The sequence below is a fragment of the Rhincodon typus genome, chromosome 1 (genome assembly GCF_021869965.1).
Source record: "Rhincodon typus isolate 14 chromosome 1, sRhiTyp1.1, whole genome shotgun sequence".
NCBI lineage: Eukaryota > Metazoa > Chordata > Chondrichthyes > Orectolobiformes > Rhincodontidae > Rhincodon > Rhincodon typus.
This window is the reverse complement of record NC_063332.1, coordinates 161,031,507-161,048,853: the sequence shown is the minus strand read 5'-3', so window position 1 is coordinate 161,048,853 and position 17,347 is coordinate 161,031,507. Positions and strand designations below refer to the sequence as shown.

The following is a 17,347-nucleotide window of genomic DNA, read 5'->3' as shown; positions in this document are numbered from 1 at the left end:
AAGAGGGCTCTTCAAGTCACAGGTTAAACAACATGCCTGCCTACACAGAACGTGACCATTCAATCCAGTATGCCTATACCAGCTCTTTGAACAATCTAATTAGTCATTAGCTATCCAATTATTCCCAATTCCCCTCCTGTTTTGTAGTTTTGCAGTTTATTTCCTATAAGCATATGTCCACTTCCCTTATAAAGGTGAATATTGAAGCTGCAATCACCACCTTTTCAAGCAGTGAATTCCAAATAATTAAATACAAGTTATTTGTTCTTCATTAGTTCAGTTTTATATATTTTTAAAAGGCATTGGAATACAGCCCAAGAGGTACACAAAGATCAAAAACTACTGAACAAAACAATGCATTATTGACCACACTTACTGGTAAAAACAAACTAAATTGTTGAGCGCTTACTATGGGAAGTAACTTGCTGAATATTATGAACCCCCATCACGTGTATTTTTGATGGGAGGGCTTGTAAAATAGATCAAGTGGTCAGCTAACCACCTTCCCACCCCCGAGATGAACCCCATAATATAGTGCGTATACAGGCTCCCAAACTGCTGTCTATCCACCTACAAATGTTAAAGGCACAACTGCCCTTAATATTACCGTACTCATGTCACAAAACAGTTGGTGTAGGCTGTCCTTTTGTTTAAGTTATTTTTTTTAAATGGTGAGAAGGAAAACGGTATTATATTTGGAGGGTGCACTTTTAGCAGTGCCTCAATACCTCAGTTTGTCAAGAATTAAAACAGCCTGTCTGTTTACTGTCTGACACCTGACCATAGAGCAGCAAGATACCAGAACCTGAATGCACATTTAAGTCATGTCACAGGGTTCAATTTAGGGCCTTCAAGAATCATAACTATATAAATAAGCAAACAACAGTTCTTTTCTTAAATTTCCTCCTAATATGTAGTCAGTTTACTGGATATAACTTCGTACCTTAATCGCTAAAAGGTTGTGCAGTTGTCAACCTAGTGAAGATACCAAACAGGACAACATGCATGCCAATCAGCATAAGTAACAAGTGCTAGAGCTAAGTGATTCCACAACCAATGGATCATATCTAAGTTCTGCATCTGTATTTCCTTTTTATGTTATGATCTGCCGCTACTGCATGCAAAACAAAACTTTTCACTGTACTTAGGTATATGTGACAACAATAAATCAAATCAAATCAGTCTTGCCACGTCAAATCATGATTGCTGGTGAACAATTAAACACCTCATTGGAGGAGGAGGCTCCACAAATATCCTTATCCTCAATGATGCAAGAGCCCAACATATCAGTGCAAAATATATGGCGTTCACAGCAATCTTCAGCCAGAAGTGCTGAGTGGATGATCCAGCATGGCCTCCAGTGGTCCCCAACATCACAGATGCCAGTCTTCAGCCAATTCGATTCACTCCACATGATATCAAGTTACGATTGATGGCACTGAATACTTCAAAGGCAATGGGCCCTGACAACATTGTGGCAATTGTACTGAAGACTTGTGCTCCAGAACTTGCTCTACCCCCTGGACAAGCTGTTCCAGTACAGATACAATATTGGCTTCTACTGCCCCATCAGTCTTCTCTCAACCATCAGTAAGTGACGAAAGGTGTCATCAGTACCCACTCAGCAATAACCTGCTCAGTGATGCCCAGTTTGGGTTCCGCCAGGGCCACTCAGCCCCTGACCTCATTACAGCCTTGGTTCAAACATGGGCAAAAGAGCTGAATTCTGGAGGTGAGGTGAGAGTAACAGCCCTTGACAACGTGGCCTCATTCGGCCAAGTGTGGTATCAAGGAGCCCTAGCAAATCTGGAATCAATGGGTGTCTGGGGGCAGACTCCCTGCTGGTTGGAGTCATATCTGGCACTTAGGAAGATGGTTGTGGTTGTTGAAGGTCAGTCACGTTAGCTCCAGGACATGTCTGCAGGAGTTCCTGAGGGTAGTGTCCCAGGCCCAACCTTCTTCAGCTGTTTCATTAATGACCTTCCCTCCATCATAAGATCAGAAGTGGGGAAATTCACTGACGATTGTACAATATTCAGCACCATTTGCAACTCCTCAGATACTAAAGTAGGCCATGTTCAAACGCAACTAGACCTGGACAATATCCAGTCTTCAGCTGATAAGTGGAAAGTAACATTCATGCTGCACAAATGCCAGGCAATTACCATCTCCAATAAGAGTTAATCTAAGCATGTTCCCTTGACATTAAATGATGTTACCAGCACTCAGGAAGGTGGTGGCCCAGCAGTATTATCGCTGGACTGTTAATCCAGAGACCCAGGAAATATTCTGGGGACCCAGGTTTGAATCCTGCCATGGCAGATGGTGGAATTTGAAAATAGTTAAAGTCTGGAATTAAGAATCTAATGATGATCCATGAATCCATTGTAAGGGGGAAAAAAATCCATCTGCGTCACTAATACCCTTTAGGGAGGTAAACTGCCATCCTTACCTGGTCTCGCTTACATGTGATTCCAGTCCCACAGCAATGTCGTTGACTCTTTACTGCCCTCTGGGCATTTAGCGATGGGCAATAAATGCTAGCCTAGGCAGCATCACCCAAAACTTATGAATGAATTTGAAAAAAAGAAACCAACTATCAACCTCCTGGGTGTTACCATTGACCAGAACTTCAACTGGAATTGCCATGTAGATACAGTGCTGAGCTGGTTAGAGGCTAGAAATACTGCGTAATTCCCCTCCTATCTCCCATAACCTGTTTACCATCTACAAGGCACAAGTCAGGAGTGTGATGGAATACTCCCCATTTGCCTGGATGGGTGAAGCCCCAACAACACTGATGAAACTTGACACTATCCAGGGCAAAGCAGCCCACTTGATTGGCACCACATCCACTCCCTCCACCACCGATGCTCAGTAGCAGCAGTGTGTACTATCTACAAGATGCACTGCAGAAATTCACCAAAGATCCTCAGACAGCACCTTTCGTGTCCACCGCCAATTCTATCTAGGAGGACAAGGCCAGCAGATGCAAGGGAACACCACCACCCACAAGATCAACTTCAAGCCTTGGAAATATATTGCTGTTCCTTCACTGTTACTGGGTCAAATTTGTGGAATTCACTTCCTCAGGGCATTGTGAGTCAACCTACAGTACATGGACTGAAGTGGAGGCAGCTCACCACCACTTCTCAAGGGCTACTAGAGACAGTCAGTGATGTCCACATCCCACAACTGAATAAAGAAAACAGCTATGCTGTAGGTGCTTCAGTACAGCTAATAATCAGTACTATTGCCCTTTGTCTGGTAATGCTGATTGCTGAAATGAGAAGGCTTGAATTCTATGTCTTTCACCACAAGACAAATTTGTTGTAAGATATCTAAATGTCACAGCATCACGGGAAAAGAAATCGCTCAAGAGCAGCTTAGTGGCTTCATCAGTGAGTCACTGCTTCCAAAGGGCAAGAGGAAACCATTCACAATGAGGGTGGAAGTAAAATTATTGTGACATTGTTACATAATAAAATCACTCTATTTTCAAGAAGTTATAGATAAATTAAATGCACAGAAAAAAAGTGGAAGTTTTATGCATCATTTATTTCACAGATTTAGGGTTCAAATGTAGAGTCACAACATCAGAGTATTCAGTTTTAAATAGTACAAATGTACATGAATACAAAGGAAGAATTGTTATCAAAAAGTTTTTTAAAAAAAAAAGTGACTGCAGCTTAAGATTAAGGTGGCCCAAATCCTTGCTGTTTTTATCAGTCACTGTGATTCCATGTTGGAACTTTGCTTGCAGTAACTTGCATCACTTCAAATAAAACAGTGCGCTATTTTTGATAAAACACCCATCTGTTCTGAAAGTTTTCTCAAGCTTCCAGCAAGCCAAAATCACTGTGAAAGTTTTCTCAAGCTTACAGAAAAGAGAAAAACGATGTAAGAAAGTTTAACGCGACAGCAAATGGAAAGAAGTGAAATACATTTTATGGCTGCAAGCCAAAATCATTACATAAACTTCAAAAAGATTTCATACCTTGATTTTTTTTTTGTTGCATTAATATCTGTTAATGCTGAGGTATAACTAACCCTTAAGAATTTAAATGCAATGGCTGTGCTGTAGTGAGACTGAATCTAACTGAATCCACTGAGATAACTATACCTTGCACACCTACATAAACTTGTCAGCCTTCCTACTTCTGATTATCTTTTTGCTGATGATCAAAACAAAAGGATGTTGTGCCATAAATTCACATCAGTTTAGCTAACAATTCTGGCTAAATCACTTTAGTTCTTGGCAATTTGTCCTAAAGAGTTTATTTTTCAATACACAAAAACAGAAATTGCATCTCTTAGCATCATGCACTAACTTCTATAATAGCTAAAGTGTGCAAAGAACCCTTATTAAGTTACGAGGAACATGTCTAAACCAGTGTCATAGTGGACGGTGCTAGTGGCGAGACCATGCTAAATGACAGTGGTATGCAACACAACTGTGTGGCAGTCGATTCCAAGCAAAAATACATTACATGATTCACTTCATCCTAGAAGACAAACAGACACACGCACACTGTTTCTTTTCTGAAATACCATAGAAGGCTGGTATTCATAACACTGATAACCTTGTAAGTAAATAAGCTGCTTGTACAAGCTACCAGCAGCTCAGTCGTCTTGTCCCGGTCAACCTAAGCTTGTGATGTTGGAACGTCCTCCAGGAGGATTGACAATACGATGTCCAGAACGACGTGGAACGTTGTCATCAAACTGGGCACCTAATGTATATACAGCACAGGAATCAGTTATTTAACAAGTGCTACATGTTCTTAAAATATTTTAAAGGAACTGAAAGCAGCAACTTTGGTAGAGCTTGCTCCTACTCTGCTGGTGTACCTTCCTCAGGACTGTAAGGCAATGACAGACCAGAGGAAACTCCCCGTTTGTGGAAGTGACTGGAAATAAAGCGAGCCTTACATAAAGAATAGAAACCATCTCTGAAATCCATTGGGAAGGTTTATATATTGGGGTAAAAATATCCTCTCGACAGTAATGCCAATTTGGACAACAGTAAATTAAAAAATTGTTTTGAACTCTGTTCAATGTTTTCCCTGGCTACAATGAAATAGGAAAGTCAAGCAGAAAGCAAAAGAGGCTGCTAATTCAATATCGCTCACTTTGTTTTCTTGCAAACTTGGTAGTATTAGAATGGTTGATCTGTCACTTCTAAAGTTTTTATAATATTTATCATTCCATTGTGACACCCCCAGTTAATTGCACCTGTCCCATTAAATTTTACTTGCATGTGATTTCCCCCTCACATCACTAATATGCTCCTGACCTTTGCCTATGTTTGTACATTACCATATTGGACTGGATCGATACAGATGAATACAGCTGGCACAGAAAATGTGAGCATTACTGTCTTACAACTAATTAGTTAAGATCAATCATTTAGTTATGAATCACATGAAAGGAACTAATTTCTCCCATTCTCTTCTCCAGATAAGTGGACAGGTAGGTAATAATAGTGTAATATCTCTATCAAGCCCTGTTTCAGAAGTGGACATCAGCATTTATTCCTCCTTTCCGCTCCCCAAGCACGTGGCCACTACATGATTATTTCCTTTAACAAATGTACAGATTTTATTTTGTTTCTTTTGGTTCAACTTCAATATCTCACCTGAAAGGCTAAAGCCAGATTGATGCAGGTTTCGTACTGGTACATGCTGTGGTTTTGTTGGAGATGTTTTGGTTGAAGGAGCTGGAGTAACATATTTAGGTGTGACTGGGAATTCATACACAGGACCGTCATACATCCCTCGAGCCACTGCGTGCAGTTCCGTTGACTTGGAAGAGGAATGAACCAGACAAGGGCATTAGGAAGACTAGGAGTATATCCTACAACATCCGGTCTTCTTGTTTACAAGTAATAATCTCATCCTTGTTTATTTAGAGTCATTGAGGTTAACAGCATGGAAACAGGCCCTTCAGCCCAACTTGTCCATGCCACCCAGTTTTCACAACTAATCTAGTCCCATTTGCCTGCATTTGGTCCACATCGCTCCATACCTATCCCATCCCATGTACATGTCCAAATGTTTCTAAAGTGACAAAATTGTACAAGCCTCCTCCACTAACTCTGGCAGCCCTTTCCAGACACTCACTACCCTCTGTGAGAAAATACTGCCCCTCTGGATCCTTTTGTATCTCTCCCCTCTCACCTTAAACCTTTGTCCTTTAGTTTTAGACCCCCTACCATGGGAAAAAGCTGTTGGCTATCTATCTTATCTATGCCTCTCATGATTTTATAGAACTCTATAAGGTCATTCTTCAGTCTCCTACACTCCAGGGAAAAATGTCTCAGGCTATGCAGCCTCTCCTTATAACTCAAACCTTCTAGTCCAGGTAACATCCTAGTAAATCTTTCTAGCACCTTCTAGCATTTCTAGCACATATCAATCAATTACACAATGAACATTTTCAAAATATGTACAGAGACATTCTGAGGTAGCTTAGAAATGTGAAGTATTGTAGCTTGGAAGAATGGGAGAAACAATATGAAATAAATAATACAATATTAAATAGGTTGCAGGAATTTCATCAAGAAATTCCGAGTGCATATAAGTATCAATAAAATAGACTACAATTATAATTTATCTCAAAATTTAAAAACAAGTTACTGTAAAATTGCAAGATAAAATTAACTACATGTTTAAGTGGATGATTAATGGTGGCATGTGCACTTGGCAGATCTTGTAAATTGGACAAAACATTGTCAGAAATGTTTAAGAGTTACAAAGTTTTTGCATGGACATTAAAATTATACCAGTTAATGTACATTGTTTCTCCTCATTCCTCCCAAAAATCTATCACTTCACATTTCAAATATACTGATCTTCATTTCCTAGTTTACATTTTAAAAACGCTCTTTGTATGGTAAGAAATGACACCGCTAATCTCAAACAGTACTTTTCTGTGTATAATATCAAATGAAGACAAGGTTATTGAACATCATCACAATAATATTTTTTACTCTGTGGCTTCAAAGCTTGAATAACTTTTACCATGATTCAAGTAGCAGAATAGTGCCATCCTTTATTGAGTCATAGAGTCATACAGCACAGAAACAGATAAGTTTGACCTGCTTTAGTACTGAATTAGATTCAACCACGCTATCCTCAGTAAAAATAGCTCTGAGTTTAGTACTGCCAGTGAAGGGTCGTGTAATCTGGTAGTGCATTTCAGAGATTTAAACACGTGACAAATGACTTTCTGATAATTGCTAATATTCTCAATAGGGATCAGTGATGTTGACCGAAGCCAAATTTATTGAAAGAACTTTCAAACAGAGAGAGGCTATTCAGCCTCTTGAGCCTGTTCTCCTATTTAATTAGTTCTTGGCCTATCTGCATCCTAACTCCATGTACCTGCATTTCTTGATTTGCCAAGTTAAATTCAGTTTACCAAAAGATGAATAAAAAACTGGAAGAATGTGTGGAATATAATTTACATCACTCACTTTAGGCTAAATAGCAATTTGTAGGCACTGAGATGAATATCCGTCAACCCAAATAAATACACCCTCCCTGCTATTCTGTACACAAACACATGTACTCACCTTGTTCCGAATCTTGATACGCTGATATATATATTCAGGGTATGGCTTACGAGGGATAAATCGACCTGTTCCTTGACTAACGTACAGATTCCCATCTTCCAGGACAATATTCCCCTGACTGATGACCACTATTGGAGCACCACGACATTCCATTCCCTCAAAGATATTATATTCCACAGCCTACACGGAAGTAAAACATCAGGATGAATGATGTTCAACTTATATTGCTTAGCAATTGGTTTCTTCAAAAGATGCAGAAATCACTGTCCTTTTGAATTGGAAGGATGATAGTAGTATCAGATGTGCAAACTGTAGTGACAAAAGATGAAGCTGCAACCTTACCACAAAAATAATGCAAAGTTTAGTCAGATTCAGATAAATGCATTCCTGACCAAAGTGAAAATTATATCAAACTGCTGAATTTTCAAGTCTAAGATGTTCAGTTCCATGGATCCTACCCCTATATGTCAGGGACAAACAAAAAAGCCCTATTCAAGCATTCTAAATATCCAGAAGCTACTTGCTCTCATGTAAAACATTCCTGTCAAGTGTTTTTATTTCATCTTCAGTTAAGTGGCTGACCCAATTACCTAATAAATTTCTGTATCATGACATGCCAACTGACACATTTCTTTACTTTATAAAATTATTAATTCAACTTAAATACTTGCTCTGCACACTTCTTAGCAACGTATTTGCCAGAATTCAGCTATACTAAATCCTGCTGCCATCATTGCTGCCTGTGAACAAGAATTTCTATGCAATACTTTTGTTTGTCAAACCTTTAAAATCAACTGTGCCTAAAGCAACAAGAGGAACATCTACATTAAAAATCTTTTTAGATTTTTGGTGAATTCCCTTTCACATCCTTTCAAGGCCGACAGATTAAATACTTTCCTTACCGAGCGATGTGTCTTGGCAGAGATTGTTTTGACTGTGTCTGGGTCCCAGATGACAAGGTCAGCATCGGATCCCACAGCTATCCTTCCTTTCCTTGGATACAGGTTAAAGATTTTGGCAGCATTGGTGCTTGTAACAGCGACAAATTGGTTCTCATCCATTTTACCTGTGGCCTTTCAACAATAATAATTCAAGGTTCAATTTACGTTCATTCTCAACACGTACCAACCATCCAGACACAACCCGCTTTTTCAAAGCTAGAACAAACGTACAGCCTGCTAATGGAAATAAATTGATTCAGGAAGGCAATAATTATATGAAGTAGAACAACTAAAATAAACCTAACCACTAACTGACCCTTTTGCCTATAGAACTCAATGAAGCATGTATTAGGTCCTTTGACTGTAACTGGCTAAACACAATACTGAGGATATTCAGTTCAATGGACTATGTTCTCAAGGTGGTATTAGTCATGACTTTGGAAATCCTTGGGGACAATTTGTCCCAGTTATGTTCATCAGTCAACTTGTGGGTATAACGGACTACAAAATAGGCAGAGAACAACATGGTCTGCTCTCCACTCGCTTTCAGTCGCATATTTGTGATAAGCGTTTATATGGTTCCTGCAAGCTGTGGTCATTTCATCTATCATTGCACCACACCCATTGTATAGCTGTAAGGTAAGCCATGGACCTGTTCTGCTGGTGCTACAATAGAGTGATACTGGTTTATCGATTTTCCCCTTTTCCCTGAAGGAGACGGTATGTGGTAGAGAAATAGAGGTATGAAACTTGTCACAAATGGAATTAAGGAATCCATAAAGTCATGACACCATTGTTTGAGTTTAAACACGTTAAATATGTGTCTGCATCACTCCAGTCCAAATCTTTCTTTCTGGGGATTTAAACCCCGATTTTGGAGAACACCTTCACTGTCTCAATAGCAATCTGGTGGAGGGAATCTTTGTACGACTCCCAGGACTTTACTAGCCAGAACATGAAGACAACCTGCTTCGGTCCATGTGTACCTCACTGGCTTCTGAACTTCATACTGAAGTCATTAACTTACCACAGCTTTCTCCCAGATAACACTCATTCTCTCTTCAATACCATTGGTGCCTTCAGGGATTAAGCAGAAGTTATCTTTGCCAATGGCTTTCTGAGCAGTGGTAAATGTACTGTGACCACTTCCCGTGACCTGCAGGTCTCCACTAGAGGGAGTAAAATCACATCAAGTTAGTTGTTCCTAAAGTAGCATGGTAGCAAATATTGCCTCTCCTATACCAAATTCATACATTAAAAAATATCAATATTTTTCTCTCAACATCAATCAATCTAAAGAGCCATTAAAAGCCAATCTAGAATTCTAGGTGACATTTTGCAGGAATATACCAAGCGAAATGTATTCAGATATATACTAGGGGCCTTTATAATGATGAACATATTGTACCGTTACATACAGAGGTGACTGGGTGAGACAGTGACATAGTGGCATTGGATTAGTAATCCAAAGAGCAGGGCTAATTTTTGGGGGGCATGTTTTCAAATCCTATTACAACATCTAATGCAAACTTGATTCTTGATCCAGTTTCAGTAATAGTTACTGTGAAACTAGCATTCTTGCTAAAAGAAAGCAAGTTCACTCATGTCCTTTGTGGAAGAAAATCTGTTGTCCTTGCCTAGTCTGGCCTACATGTGACCCACAGCGATGAGGCTGACTCTTAAATGCCCTCTGAAGTGACCCAGCAAATCATTCAGTACAAAGGCAATAAAGGATGTATAGTAAATGCTGACAACGCCCACAAAAGAAGAAGAAATTACCATGTACGTCTAGAGCAATGTGGTTTTAATATTCTAAATTATATTTTAAGTAAGTACTTAAACTGGCATTTATCACTCTAAATAGTTTATTTGATATTTGAAGTAACTCCACAGAGGCCGGTATCCCGTCCCCAAGTCACCCTTTATTTACACGTGCAGAGTACTTGACACTGGTCCAGCTCCCTCAGAACCAGCTCTCAGATTGAACAGGATGTCTGACATTCCTGTTTGTATCTGTCAGCAAGGGATCCCTGATAGGACCAGATTAACAGCCCCAGTCAGGGAACTCATATTCTAAGAGGTCCCGCCTGGCTGATCTTGTTACAGTCACTACAATATTAATCTCATCATTCATCAGCCTTGATATTAACTTCATGTAACCATAGAGCTCTAACTCCTTCGCAACTTTTCCAAAATTAGAGAAGAATTTTCACAGTAAGTTTCCTGAAGAATTGCACAATTAATTAAAACAAATTACGTTTTTAACAGTCAGTGCTATGGAGCTAAACAAATCAAGAAAATCCCAAGGCTGAATTAACTATGCTCAGCGTGAATCATGGTAGATGTGCTTTACAGTAGTTCTGGAATCATGGGAAAGTGGTTAAGATGGCAAGAATCATCCAGAGTTTCTACTCTAGACTGCCACCTAGAAACACCCACTTAAAAGTATTCATGTGTGGATCCCAAGAAGAATGGGATCAAGTTTAGTTATGATGCCTGATGACACTTACAGAATCACCACCTGAACAAGGTAGCAGAAGGTTACCAATCCTCATGAAGCCATTCCCCATGAAGAGTCAACATCTTCAGCCAGAAAGAGGTGGAGGGTAACAGAAAAATTGAAATCATTGTAACTATTTCTCCTCCTAAATGCACAGCTTCTTTAAGAATGTTTTATCATTTAAACCAACGGGTGCAGGCAAAATTACTAGCCCTTAACAAACTAAAAAATCCATCTAAATTCAGTGTTTTCACTGCAAACATTAGAAGTGAGAAATCGAAAAGAAATTGTTCTCCAAGACTAAGTGCCTTGGGTTTGTCATGTACAAGGGTTAAACTGATGTAACTCTCATACCAGGCGAGTAGTGAGTTCAGATGGTCAGGTGTACTGGGGTCAGGACTCAGTGGTGGTGACGCCACAAAAGCCGCAGCCTTGGCCCAGTTTTTGCTCCAGTAATGTGTTCCATCTGTCCCAAGGCTTGCAGTGATTGGCTCTCCAAAAACTACAGCTCCTGTTAATAAAGGAACATACAGAATCCGGCATTGGGGCTCCTCCAAGACTAATTTCTGTCAAATGCCATTTTTCAGGTTTTATTCTTCAAAAATTAAAATGCTCAAAATACTTTGCCTTAAAAATTAACTATCGCATCTTTGAATGTTTAACAATATTGGTAATACATACTTACATAAAGTCTAATTTGTTTGTTCCCTAAATTATTTCTTAAGTTTTGTACTTTAAAAGTAATAACCTCCCATTTCTTGGAGAGAAAGACAACACGCACATGCAACATATTGGCAAGCAAAAGGAAAACAAGCTGATTAGTGCCACTGATTGATGGAGCACTGAACCATAATGATGCTAAAACTGGAATTGGCCTGAATGCTCCAGGGCCAAGCAGGGTCATTATTAACCAATGTTATCATTCCTATTCATCATCTAAGGCTTGAACTATTGGGCTCCAGGAGTGAACCAAACCAGGTTCAGTGGTGAACGCTCAATGTTGCCATCAAGTTTGATGACAATCACTGTCTGGTCACATATGAATTGAATGACAATATGGATGATACATCAAAGAGCAGAATTCATTCTCTGCAACTTGGTAATTTGGAGTGGAAAGAAAATCTGTCTAGAATTGTTCATGTATTTATCACCAAAACTCCCAGTCCCCAGCCCAAGACACCCTTGCAGCGTTTCACAATTTTATCTTCCTAGTAATGATTCGAGGTTTCTTGGCACCTTATTGCAATCAGATGCCAGGCACTCTCTGTACAGAATCCAGAGTGAGAGAATTTTTATGCACACGCTTGCTACTTGGTAAAGACAACCTCTAAACTATCTAGCTGCCAATTTGCCACAATTAACATAAAAGAATGTGAACAGAATTGACAATCCATCCAACTGCTAGTGTTAAAACCTATGCTCAATAGTAGAAACCCCACAGTGCAGAAGCAGACCATTTGGCCCATCAATTCCACACCAACCCTCTAAAGAGCATCCCACCCAGACCCAACTTCCTACCCTCTAGCCTTGCATTTCCCAGTGTTAATCCACCTAACCTGTACAATCCCGGACACTATGAGCAAATTACATCTGTTGATAGTCTCAACACCAAAACAGACCCAATGTCTCTACTAAGACTACTTACTTCCATTCTTGCTGAGTGGATTTGAATATTCTCAGCAATTCCAGTATTCACAGAAGCATTAGCCTCAATCTGAACCCTGACCACAGGATTAGATTGGGTAGGGGAGTGGATGCTGTTTCCAGAAAAGTAAGAGACACACAGTTCATTTTTGAAAACGTTAAGAATTCTGGGGGTTATCTGATGTTACTGCTGCAGCACAATAGCTGGGGTATTACAACAATGGTGAACGCAGGTTTCTCTGAGCCAGGATTTGGGTGATGAGCATCTTTTACCTTTTCTCCTGGCTTGAGCAATCACATCCGCTGCACTTTTGCTCATCACCTTGGTGACATACAGGGGACAGTTGATCCGACTGGCAATAGTGATCGCTCGGTAAACTGCCTCAGCCTCCAGCTTGAAAAAAAAACACAAATGTCAGTTATTATGAAGCAAACAGGTAGCATAAATATTATTTAACCACTTTAAAAATAAAATATTTTAATTATTACAAGCCATGCATTAGTTCATATCAGCAGCACCATGTTCTCCTGTCAGTTAAGTTACTGCATTCACTCAGATGTTGCATTCTTACAAATATTTGGCATTGAACACAGTCAAAAACACGAAATATTTCAGCAAACACACCTCAGACTGCAGGTAAAATGAACTGGTACCATGCACTGGCATAATATGTACATATTGGACCAAATCTTCCCAGCAGTGACAATTATCACTGCAATCGAAAACTCTTTCAACCCAACACTGCTTATTTATTTCCAACAGGGACTTCCAAACTCAGCTTTCACAAAAACGCAGATCCTCGTATCCCGTAGGGAATTCTGGAGAAGAGTACGGTCAGATGAAGACAGACATTACAGGACAGGCACGGTGTGAATGTCAGCGAAGGGCTGTGTGAATGAATGACAAGGTGGCTGAGTGTGTAGGTAGATGAATTAGGCTGGGGAATACACTGAGGGGAGGGGAGATGGGTAAAGAGTTCATGAGACAGTAATTAGGTAGATGGATAAGTCAGGTGAATTGGGTATGTGGGAACGGGTGAGATGGTTGGATGGGTAGGGGTTATGTGTGTGGGTGTGTAGTTAGAGGGTAACATGAGTAAATTGGTGAGATGGTAGTTGCATCGGGTCGGGAGGCAAGTCAAGACATTGGGGTGTGATTAGGGGTTGGGGAATCAATCGTGTAGTTACCATGTAGTTCCTTGGATAAATACCCAGGTAAGTCCCAGGGAACTGCCCAAAGTCTCTGACTTTGTTTTAGATTTGGAGACCTTCGCTGAGGGTCAGGGAGCAAGGGAATTGCCTCTCAGAAGTTGAAACTTTCCCAAGCAATTCCTACAGAGGTCCAAACATCAGCATTTCAACAGGGTCAGACACTGGTCTATAATCATACATCCAGTCTCTAATGATTGAAAGGCTGGAAAATTTGGGCTGTTAGCTACTGGCAGATTCATCGACACCGTGCAATGTGTCACAAATTCTGAGTTCAAACATGTCAGATAGAGTCCAACCAATTACCCTCATGTCCCAAGCTACTCATATAAATAAAAAGCTTTAGGGATGATGGAGATGTGAAATGAAAAAGGAAAGTGCTAGAAAAACTCATTAGGTCAAACAGAGTTAATGTGTCAAATTCAACATTACTGTTCCAATATGAACATTAAAGATTCAAATATTCCTCCAGCACTTTCTGTTTTTATTTTTGTGCCTAGATTTTATGATCTGTCCTTTTTTGTTATCTGGGAATTTAGGATGGGATCTTCCTTAAGCACCCTTTCATCATTAGTGTATATATCCAAACTCAGAACACAGAGATTCAGAAGTACATTAGTAATGTGAGATTTATGCCAATTCTTGAAGCTAAAATTTAAATATGGTTGCTGAGGCATAACCCTATGTTCCTAAAAGATAGAAGATTAGACACTCTTGATGTGAAACAATCAATGTGAGCCAAACAGACAAGCGTCCAATTACAGTGCAGGCTCCTGAGTTGTGCCTGCATAAGGTACACAAATACAGACTTACATCAACACCATTAAGCAACCTGATGACAAGATTTTCTCATAACATAAACTATTTTCTTGTGTGTATATGGAGTATCTAATGTTTACTGATATGTCGCAGTCTGTCTGCTATATTTCTATCACAGCCTGAATTATCACGGTCGATGGAAGTGGGGAAACTCAATGATTTGCTTGAAACTTCCTTCTGCATCATTGAACTTCAAAAATCAAGACTGTTTCAGATTCAATGCCCAGGTTTGTGCGAAATGATCTGAGCCTAGCTGGGGCTATAGCAGGGTCACAACAGTTGATATCAAGGCTAAGGAAGAGGAAGAAGAAAATAGGCTGGGATTCCCATTTTTGATTATTACAATAAGCCTGGCTGGGAAGTGTTAGTAAGCATTTTCTTAAAAATATCAACATGTATGGGGATGTATGACACACCTCTGCAGCAAGTGGGACTTGAACTTGGACCTCCTGGCTCAAAGTAGGGACACTACCACTGTGGCACAAGAAGCCCTGCTACTGGGCAGTGGGCAAATATGGAAATCAGGCTCAGCTGTGGTGTGATGCCTGCTTTGGTTGAATAGCTTTCTCTAACCACTTTCTAGGATCACATATAATAAATGAATAACAGGTACCAGGGATGCCCTTAGAATCTTAGCCTAAAATATGTCACTGTTAGGGGTAGAGGCAAAAGTAAACCAAAACCAGTGGAGCTAATTTCAAGTAACCTTTCAAAACTCTTTTTTTAGGAACAGGCTGCGATCTTTTAGCCTTGCCAGTGTGTTCTGCCATTGAGCGAGATCATGGTTAATCTGTGACTGAACTCCATCTTTGCCCTCTCGTGCTTAATGTCTTGATTAACAAAAAACTTTACAATCTCAGATTTCTAATTCATAATTGATCTAAAACCTAGCTAGTCTTATTCTCAAGATGTTAAATGGCACCAATAGCATCTTATCGTATTGACATTTGCCTCACTTCAAGCCTCCTGGTTAATGATGACTGGTAGCTCTAAGGCAGGAGAATGCAATGGAGCGCAGTCACCTCTAGAGTCACTATGAGGTGGCAAACAGCCTGTTACTGCCTAATGATTAAACATCCTTGACCTTACCCTATACATGTGCATTTACATAAGAGATTGATATAAAGAGAAAACTTCACCTCTTCAGGTCTACTCAAAACATGACCTTCAGGTCCCGTAATTCCCATTTTCAAGATCTTCTTTTGCTCCTGAAAGGAATGACATTAATTACATTATTTGAATTGAATTGAATTTGCTTTATTGTCATAAATACTCAATGAGTATAGTGAAATATATATAAGACGCCACTTATAGCACCATTCTTAGGTACAAACGTACCGAGGTACAGCTTCTTCAGTTACAAGATCTTAGAAAACAGAGAAATAAAATGTTCAGCATTGCAGAACTGGAAGTTTCGAACAGCGGTCTTCCAACCCATACCACGCTGGCACCTAGCCTCCAGTCCACACAGGGCCCTGGTTCCAGGCTGCGCTGGGCTTCGGCTTGAGGATCACGAGGCTAGGAGATTGCTCCAGACCACCGTGCCAGGCCGAAAGGACACCACACTGGGCGCCTTCAGAGGCGGGGAGTCATCGCCATTCTGCTGAAACTGAAATGTATTCTCGCTAATCGATATTGCATTAGTTGCATCTTCCCACTTTCAAATTGGGATCACTGTGTGATATATTACACATAAAATAAGCTAAACAAATCCCATAACCCTTATGGTTTCTTCATTCTTACATGGGACCTAGCAAGGCCTGTATTTGTTGCTTATCTCTTATTGTCATGAATTGATTGGATCTTTCAGCCATTTCAGTTAAGAATCAATCACATTGCTGTGGTCTGGAATCATGCGTAGGTCAGACCAAGTAAGGATGGCAGATTTCCTTCCATAATGAACATTCATGAACCGGCTGGGCTTTCTGACAATGGCTACATGGTCACCAATTAGACCAGCTTTTAAAGTCCAGGTTTTTTATTATTGAATTCAAATATCACCATCTACCATGACAAGATTCAAATGCATGTTTCAAAAACATCATGCCGGACTCTGGGTTGATTGTCCACTGGCGTTAACAGTACAACAGCATCTCCCCAAGTGATGATGCACCAAGATTTTCAACTCTGAAAAACTGATCACTCTTGAAACATTTAAAATGTGCGTTACTTACACAAGGTGTAATCACGCAGAACTGTGGTGGGTAATTGAATGTTCACGATTACAATGTGATTGTTGAATGCTGGAGAAGCTGAGCACATTAATTATGCACGATCTAACCATTTTGGACAGAGGCTTGCAGGCTAGACAAGACACAATTGACCACTGTATTCCCTGCTAACCTACCCCTGCACATAGTCATCTTGTTACCAAGAATACACTGGTCTTCTATGTCAAGCCAGTTGACACGGATTTTCATTGAAATGCATCTATAGAGTTCGGAGATGTGGAGTGCACAATACACATCGTCTTATAATTAAGTTCCCAATAATTGTGTAAGAACTTCATGGGCGACCAATATAAGATTATTAGTCAGGTCATCATGTAACTCACTTAACGCTTCCTGGAAGCTACGTTTGTTTACACACAGGGACCCATACTCTACAAACAAACTGAATACATTCAGGCATTGAATCAGAGATAGTAGGAACTGCAGA

At 40.0% G+C, this 17,347-nt stretch overlaps 2 protein-coding genes across 2 annotated transcripts in view; one reads left to right on the top strand and one right to left on the bottom strand.

Moving 5' to 3' along the window:
* Positions 1 to 17,347, top strand: part of LOC109921182 (ellis-van Creveld syndrome protein-like) — a 70,654-nt gene that overhangs the window by 48,945 nt on the left and 4,362 nt on the right. The window contains exon 20 of the transcript XR_007262890.1: positions 14,808 to 14,916. The gene's annotated coding sequence lies outside the window, so the exon portion shown is untranslated. The remainder of the gene's footprint in view (positions 1 to 14,807; positions 14,917 to 17,347) is intronic.
* Positions 3,540 to 17,347, bottom strand: part of LOC109921181 (dihydropyrimidinase-related protein 1-like) — a 46,433-nt gene continuing 32,625 nt past the window's right edge. Inside the window, exons 7-14 of the mRNA XM_048601118.1 lie at positions 15,829 to 15,897; positions 12,935 to 13,055; positions 11,372 to 11,528; positions 9,545 to 9,686; positions 8,479 to 8,649; positions 7,577 to 7,756; positions 5,639 to 5,804; positions 3,540 to 4,733 (exon numbers count right to left, since the gene is read on the bottom strand). Of these exons, the coding sequence (XP_048457075.1) occupies positions 4,642 to 4,733; positions 5,639 to 5,804; positions 7,577 to 7,756; positions 8,479 to 8,649; positions 9,545 to 9,686; positions 11,372 to 11,528; positions 12,935 to 13,055; positions 15,829 to 15,897 (1,098 nt within the window). The 3' untranslated portion in view covers positions 3,540 to 4,641. The remainder of the gene's footprint in view (positions 4,734 to 5,638; positions 5,805 to 7,576; positions 7,757 to 8,478; positions 8,650 to 9,544; positions 9,687 to 11,371; positions 11,529 to 12,934; positions 13,056 to 15,828; positions 15,898 to 17,347) is intronic.